The sequence below is a fragment of the Pinus tabuliformis genome, chromosome 1_2 (genome assembly GCF_031772625.1).
Source record: "Pinus tabuliformis cultivar Carrire ecotype Pingquan chromosome 1_2, CPIR1, whole genome shotgun sequence".
Lineage (NCBI taxonomy): Eukaryota > Viridiplantae > Streptophyta > Pinopsida > Pinales > Pinaceae > Pinus > Pinus tabuliformis.
This window is the reverse complement of record NC_142298.1, coordinates 28,789,503-28,797,870: the sequence shown is the minus strand read 5'-3', so window position 1 is coordinate 28,797,870 and position 8,368 is coordinate 28,789,503. Positions and strand designations below refer to the sequence as shown.

The 8,368-nt window shown below is 36.4% G+C and overlaps 1 protein-coding gene and 1 long non-coding RNA gene across 2 annotated transcripts; one reads left to right on the top strand and one right to left on the bottom strand.

Annotated features, from left to right (window-relative positions):
• Positions 1–2,119: 2,119 nt before the first annotated feature.
• On the bottom strand, positions 2,120–3,181 carry LOC149204217 (uncharacterized). The gene is made up of 2 exons (XR_016251756.1): positions 2,697–3,181; positions 2,120–2,580 (listed from the first exon to the last, which is right to left on the bottom strand). It is a non-coding gene; the product is annotated as an uncharacterized LOC149204217 (long non-coding RNA).
• Positions 3,182–5,174: 1,993 nt separating this feature from the next.
• On the top strand, positions 5,175–8,314 carry LOC149204216 (peroxiredoxin-2B-like). The gene is made up of 2 exons (XM_089394654.1): positions 5,175–5,457; positions 5,804–8,314. Exons 1-2 carry the CDS (start codon positions 5,303–5,305, stop codon positions 5,901–5,903), a joined length of 255 nt encoding a protein of 84 aa, XP_089250780.1. The 5' UTR covers positions 5,175–5,302; the 3' UTR covers positions 5,904–8,314.
• The last annotated feature ends 54 nt before the right edge of the window (positions 8,315–8,368 follow it).

The following is an 8,368-nucleotide window of genomic DNA, read 5'->3' as shown; positions in this document are numbered from 1 at the left end:
TAATGGTTTGTTATTTCTTAGATTTATTTTTGCTTATAGTAAACTTGTTTACTATTATGTTTGCAAAATTTCTATGGAATCTTTATGTTGCTTTTGAACACTCTTTGTTGAGATCACAACATCTTTGTAATATATTGTTATTTCTTTGATTTATTTTTTCTTATAGTAAATTTGTTTAAAGTTTTTATAAATATTTTCTCATTGGTTAGTGTAGAGAATATATTAAGAAGTTCTACTTCTCCTTTCATAAATGATTATCATAACTTCTACTTACTTCTTTTCATAAATGATTAATGACTAAATTAAATTTAAAATATGATTGGTGGTAACAAAATTTGAAGACATCAATATACAAATACAAAGTATCGAAATACCTATTAGTGTCATTGCTTAATGACCAATGAGACAACAAATAGTTGCATGATACATGAAAAGAAGATTGTAAAATATTTTTATTACATAGAAAATTCAAATTAAAATTTCAATAAAATAATAAAAATCCATGAAATTTCAAAGAATTTAAAGTGCTGAAGTGATAAAATGAATAAGTATAACCATTTTAAAACTAAATTAAAAATTTCAATAAAATAATATATAATTTCAATAAAATAACAAAAATCCATGAAAACTTAAAGAATTTTAAGTGTTGAAGTGATAAAATGAATAAGTATAACAATTTTAAAACTAAATTAAAAACTTCAATAACATAACATAATTATAGATATGAACTTTGACATTCTCCATCTTCATTTTCATTATGCCCGCCTCTAACAAAATGATACCAAATATCGTGCATGCCTCAATTTTATTGCACAAGTTTTAACACAATGGTATCTCCGCCGCAGCAGATGCAAACAAAATGCCAACGCATCGCCGGCTCGGGCTCTGAATTAACAGTTAACTTCACTCAACTCGCCGGCTCGGGCTCTGAATTAACAGTTAACTTCACTCAACTCAAACTTTATTAGTTTTAATTGGGTAAATCACACACATCTTTCCCATTTCTCGCACGGTGACTCCCAGAAATGTAAAACGCGAAATCTAAAAAGCCCTCATTATGTTGGAGATATTTAGTACATCAAAATTAACACGGCTATGGATGAATTATCCCTAATCTTTTATCATTAAGCAACCCTCTAAATAAAAGGCTATGGATTATCCCTAATCTATTATCATTAGGCACTGTCATCTTTGGACTAGCTTGTTGTAGCAGAGTATTGCAAAACTGGAACACTGACACAAAAACTTTCCCAAAAGATAATATTAAATTATCTGCCCTCGAAAAGCATAGGTTGGAAGGAGACACACTGTTGAAACAATCCTATTAGGCTTATCAAAATAAGCAAAGATGGGTAATGAGCTAATGAAGGAAAATTCTACTAATCACTAGGGTATGAGAGAAAAATTAATACAAATGAAGGTTTCCTAAAGTTAAGGAAGATGAGAAGCTATCCTAGAGTTGGAGAAGATGCAAGTTTGTAATATACCTAATGTGCAGAATGAATTGTGTAATCTAATGCAATGCACACCATGAATAAAATCATAAAGTAGAAGCACAACACCTTCCAGAATTCCTTGGAAGTATAAATTACCATCAAAATCAGCCCATAACTTCAAAATACCATATCCATAAACTACAACCTCTGATATTTCACATCAAGGTCGTGTCAGTGGTCACCAAAATAAAATCATTATCTCAATCATCGACCCAAGATATTTTTCTTCCTGAAGCCAAAAAAACATTTAATACTAAACAGAAAATATCCTTCACAGATAATAATTATCTTAATAAAAGAAGCCAAAAAGCAGAACAAGCTGAAAGCTTATTTTTCTTATCAACAGCTAGAAAGATAAGTTAACATGAAAAACGAGGCAACATCCTCTGCAAAAAGTTGTTCGAAACCCTCCTGCACTTATCTATAGTTTCATTTCATAAATATAAATCTAAATACAACATATGTTTTAAATATTCCATCTCATCCTAAATAGGTAAATCTAATACCATACAACTATTTCAAATATCCCATCTCCTCTTAAACACACTGTGATTCTTCAAAAGAGTGTATAATATATCTTAACAAATATATAAAGATTCTGCATCCAAAACGATACCCAGATATGCATGGATAATAAAAGAAATGCTTAAAATAGATCCAGTAGTTAAAAACCAAAGCATCGTCAACAACATGGATCACATGAAATCTTGCCCTCTTCAGGGCACACGGAGATTGACTCATGAATTTTTCTCATTCGCCCTCTTCTTTTAAAGTGATTTTGTTGGATTGTTTTGGAAGAACCAGTACAAGCAAAATAATTAACAGGATGCTACCATTCACTGTCTTTTTCAAGCAAATTTTTTTGGGATCCTTGTGGAGAGGGTGATTTAGAGAATGGTCCGGTGACTCAGACTGATGTCCACATAATTGTAAAATGATAGACTGTGGTGATTGAAAAATTAAATGTGCAGGTGCAACCTTCACAACCCACAGGTAACAACATGGATGTGTAATAAACCTGGTATTATAATTGAGCCTTGAGCTTAGCCAAGGCCGAGGCAAAATCAAAAGACCTAATCTGTCTCTGGGTACATTCACACAAATTTATAGATTAAACTCAACTCTTCAAGGCGATTACAATAACAATGATACAAGCAATTATATTTTTATCTGAAAAATGGTGATGAAAGAAGAAAATACCCCAAGAATCGGATCCTCTGGAGCCTGTTCCAAATGTTGGAATGCAGAGACTGCAGAACCCGCAGTTAGCTGAAAACTAAGATCCCCATCTCTATCTGACTGCCCCTCCATTGAAGTCGCACCTAATTGCCTCACTAGCGATTCAATTCTCCGACCCGCAACACTTAAGCTCTCCTCACTCTGCCCCTTCCGAGACGAACAAGCCGATAAGCCCTTCTCCATTATTCTGTTTTAAAGGGATCGCGAGTAAAATGGTTGTTTTATAGGGAAGACCCAAAGAGGAAAATAATAAAATATTTTGTTTGGAGGAGACGTAGTTGCACAGGAATGGATGGTGGTAACGGCGCCTATTCCGTGCTCCCCTTTCTCTAATCACTACATGGTTTGCAGTTCGTTCACAGTCCCAGCATCTCCTTCCCATGTGATGCGAGACTGGAACCCATGACCAAGGACAAGCGGTTCGAAGCTTGTGATTCGAGACTGGAACCCATGACCAAGGACAAGCGGTTCGAAGCTGGGTGCAGTAGGTGCGAACGTCTCACTCCCGTCTGTGGGAGAATTACGAGCGGTGGTCAAGTAATGGAATAACCAGCGCGCCCAATTTCAAAATTTAAAATTCAAATCCTTGATGCATGTATGGTATGGGATGAAGGGGTCACACGGACGACTGACAATATCACATGTATGGTATGGGATGAAGGCAAGTGCATGCGAATACATACCGAAGCGGAATTCGTTCACCGGAGAAATGATGCACACCGCTGACCGCTTCAGAACCCGCTTCCCAACACTGTACTTAAGGTCTTTAAGAGTGCATTTATAATGCTATAGTCCATGAAATAGCACTTGCCTATCTTCTGTGCTATATTGTATTCTTCGATACCTGTGCCATATTGTATTCTTGGTCAATCATTAAACGAAAAGTTTGGGGACCTGTGCTATACTGTATAGTTGGTCAATCAATAAACTACATGTCTTCTAACCATTCTAGGAGAACTGTGCCATATTATATTGGGTGCTACATATTTCCCAGTTCACAGTTAGATTTAAACAAATATATTATTTAGGGATCGGCATATACAGCCAGACAGTATTGATGAGCTTATTATCTGTTAAATATTACTTACCATTATATTCTTCATCCATAATTACATAAAAAATTGGTGGACCCATGCTATATTGTATTCTTGGTCAATTATTATATTCTTCATCCATAATTACATGAAAATTTGATGGACCTATGCTAAATTGTATTCTTGGTCAATTATTAAATGAAAATTTACATCTCATTCCATCTTGATAGTCATTAAGCGGATAGGTGTCCCTCCTATTGGGATTGGACATTTTAATCATTTTGCTAATTAATCCCTTTGATTTGATGGTCTAAACTAAAAGATGCCAACATATTCTCGTCGTCGTCACTCGATCAATCACTTAAATTAAAAGCCATAACTTCCTTGCATATCTAAATCAGAGATTTAAATCCTAAGTAAATTAATTTTTTATCAAATGAGATTAGAATTTTACTGTCATTTATCTCCACGTATGAAGATTAACAAAAATAATATTAAAAAATAAAATAAAAAGAATATGAAACAATATAGGATGGAACAACAGTTTTCCTTCCATATTAGCAACATGCAGTTATCCCATCATTTAATCATGAAACTCTTGACTGTTGGCATTCTCCCCTCCTATATGGGATTAGAAAAAATGAAATTAAAAAATTAATGTCAAAAAGACGTGAAACTGATGTCTCTTTGCATTCTGAAACGTATGAAACTAAGATATGCGACTATGTGTTATAATATTCTAATTGTGCACCTTTGTCATAAATGTGGCTATGTAATGTCCCCGTGTTCATATTATCTTTGCGTCCGATGGTCTATTTCAAGACATCAAAAGTCGGTTTCAATTTCTCAAGATCAACATGTCACTGAGAGTGTCATCGATACATCATGGCCGGCCACCTTTACCTTGCAAATTTTATTGCAAATTTTATTTAAGATTTATGGCCTCATTTTCTGCCTTCCTCACGTAACTCATAAGCCTCCAGGAATCATGGAATAAAACTGATCATGTTGTAGGTATTCATCTTGCGAATTTGATTTAAGATTTATGGCCTCATTACGCCGTAAGGCGTTCCCCTCTGAAATCAATTCTCCCAAATGCCTATCTGTCATCACTTTACGCCGTTAGATCCTTTGTTAGACGATTAGATTATCCTCAGCCGTTGATTTGAATTGGTTGGTGACCTGTTGGGACTCCCTGGGCCCGTTGCTCTCCCTTCATGTAACTGCATCACAAAGAGACACTCAGTGATCATAACAGCACAATTTCGAACTCTAGATTAGCGCAAGCCCTTTCTAGTGGTCGGCCGCAGCGGCACAACCAGACCAGATCGCAGAGAAGAAAGATCGAGGGTTTTATTTTTGGACACCATTCTATTTAATTTCTAAACGAGGGTTTTATTCAGCTGGCCGAATTCACAGTGTAATGAGTTACATTGTTCCATAGAGTCCTCAGGTATTGGGATCGAGTATTTGCAGCTGCGCTTGAGTTCGAATCCCCGTGGGCTGTGTTAGATTTTGATAAGAGAGTTTACAATGGCACCCATAGCAGTCGGTGATAAGATTCCAGATGGCGTTCTGGCCTATTTTGACGAAGAGAGCAAGCTCCAGCAAGTTTCCGTCCACTCTTTGGCCGCTGGGAAGAAGATTATTCTCTTCGGCGTCCCGGGGGCTTTCACTCCCACTTGCAGGTCAGGGTTTTTTTAATTCTTCTGTAACTTGAATTTTTGCTTGGTTTGAGCTATGATTGATAGTTCTATGCTCTGGCTTTCGGATTATTAGAATCTTGATTTAATTATTAGGTTGTAAGGTTAAATGGCTGATTGAACCTCTTCTGGCTATTAAATCGATAAGTCTTCTGTAACTTGAATTTCTGCTTGAACGCTTGATTTGAGATATGATTGATAGTGCTATGCTCTGGCATTTGGATTATTAGAGTCTGGATTTAATTATCAGGCTGTAAGGTTAATGGCTCATTGAGTTTCTTCTTGCTATTAAATCAATAAAATACACACTGAGATGTTGTCGCCGTGGCAGTATGAAGCATGTTCCAGGGTTTGTTGAGAAGGCGGAGGAGTTGAAAGGAAAAGGGATCGACGAAATTATCTGCGTAAGTGGTAAGTTTTATGAAGTTTGATTTAATATCTGACTGGAGTTAGGGTTTTGTAAATGGTGCAGTTTATATTGACTTATTGATAACACAAGATACCTGTCTGTGTGAGAGGAATGTCTCTCGAAGGTTGTACCATTAAGACCAGCACTTCCCTTTGTCTATGGTGCGGCCATAGGGGTACTATTCCTTCAAAGTTGTCTAGTGCGGTCACAGGGGTGTCAACGGCTTATTAGTGTCTAGGGGGATGGATGGGATCTTGATAGGTGGCCTGGAATGCGGTCATCTTCATCATTAAAACACGATCCCGTCAACAGTTTGATTGTAAGCTTATTGGTGCTGGGAATCGTACTTTGGTAGTGGTTTGGCCGGGTTTGAATTTCAAAACAGACTTACCTACGGTTTTCACACCTCGTTGACCTATTTGCACATTTCAAGGAAAGATTTTGACGGTTTTGCAATTTTTTTAACTATATTTGACAGGCTTACCATTAAATCACAATCCTATTAACCGTTTGGATGATTTAGTATTATTCGTTGTACTCTGAATCTGTCTGGCCTGATCCAATCATCGTATTTTGGATGGATTCTGTCATGTTGTGCTCAACGCTGGTTGCCCTGTTTGCTTTTAACCTGATCTAGTCAATGAATTTTGACTAGATTCTGTAGTATGGCCGTGAATGTTGATTACCCTGTCAGGTTGGATCTCAACATTGAATCTACGTAGTGTAAATAGATTTGCACATAGGTTTTCAATCTTTGTTGGTACCTAAAATATCTCAGTTTAGTATAAATTTATACTAATTATGTATTTGGTTTTTTATGTATTTTATTTTTATTTGAGAAACACAAAATTCAAAATTTATTCCTGCTTTCTGAGCACCGATGTTTTGATGTTCTCATGGTGATGTCTGAACTGTGTCTAAACTGTGGTTCGAGAGCTTCGTACCACTTGCTTATAAATGGTTAATCACTATTCACTCTTAAAAGCACGCTAAGGATCCAACTTGAGGGATCCATGCTTATTAAACACCTATTTTCGTATAGTAACGTCTGAATCGTGGTTCGAGAGCTTTGTACCACCTGCTTGTAAATATTTAATCACTATTCACTCTTAAAAGCACGCTAAGGATCCAACCGGGAGGGGATCAGGCATCAGGCCTTCATATGAAGGCACACGTTTATAAAATAGGTTTAATCACCGTTTCAAATAGTCAGGCCTTCATATAAAGACACACGTTTATAAAATAGGTTTAATTACCGTTTCATATAGTGTGCCTCTGCATGTTCTAAAGAGAGGGCATAGTCGACGTAGATTGATGATTACACCTATTTGATCATTCATATACCTTTTTATAAACCCTTCTAGGTAATTATCATACCATACTCTTTCTTGACATATAACTTTGCCAAAGCCACAAATGAACAACTCCCGATTTTTTTTGCAGTCAAATCACTAGATGGAAGGGTTATCTCTGGAAGTATCTGATGGACTGTTGAAGTTACAAACCATCTGTCAGCTGAGGGACAACTGTATTTCTTGTTAGTAACCTTTGTAGTTCTTACTTTCACTAGCCGTTTGTGTTGCTCAGCCAATTGTGGGACTACTGAAACAAGAAAATAACATATACCTCTGGAAAATTAGAATGATCTGAATCTGCTGGTTTCTTTTGTTTACTCTTATCATGGGTATTTTCTGTTCCCGTCAGTCCTACATGATTTTTAGATTTCATATCATGCTAGAGCCTCTGAAAATGTGGACTTCAGGCTGATTATCTCAAACATGATCTTTATCTGTTCGTTTCTTTTTTTAATTCTTATCATGGGATTTTCTCTTCTTGTCAGCTCTGCATGGTTTGGTGCAAGCTTTAGAAAATGTAGGATACCCAATCAATTATGTTTTGCTGAATTTTCTAAAACATGATCTTAGTCTGCTGGTTCCTCTTGTTGGTTCTTATTAATCTGCTTCGTGTCATTTAACAGTACTACTTTCTGTGCAGGTTAAGACAGAAGAAGAGGTTGTAGAGGCTATTAAAACTTCCCTAGGGCCCAAAAAGGATTGCTTATGTTTCATTGAAGTCATTGTACACAAAGATGATACCAGCAAAGAGTTGCTTGAGTGGGGGTCCAGGGTTTCGTCAGCAAACAGCAGGCCACCAAATCCTCAGTAGGGGGGCTTTGACAAGAAGAGCAATTAGAAACACTTTTCGCATCTCATGTTTGAGATGTCATTGTTTTTGTGGTCATCCTCTAGGATCATATGTTATAATGATCCTATATATATGAATTTTGATCAAAGGTTGAGCTGTGGCCCTCCATTTAGGCACACAGGATACTGCTACTTTTTGTGCTTGGTTAGCATGTTTAGTGTCATACTTTGCAAGAGCAGTCGGAGCCATTTTTTGCAATATGAATAAAATAGCAAGTTTTTCTGGTTATGGTTTTTAGATCTAGAACATCCTTGGTATCCATCTTTTCGTTACATAGTCGGT

Excerpts from the sequence above, each read along its gene's own strand:
- LOC149204216 (XM_089394654.1), top strand. The coding sequence starts at position 5,303 with ATGGCACCCATAGCAGTCGGTGATAAGATTCCAGATGGCGTTCTGGCC. Across the intron at positions 5,458-5,803 it reads GCTTTCACTCCCACTTGCAG|TATGAAGCATGTTCCAGGGT; the intron begins GTCAGGGTTTTT and ends TCGCCGTGGCAG.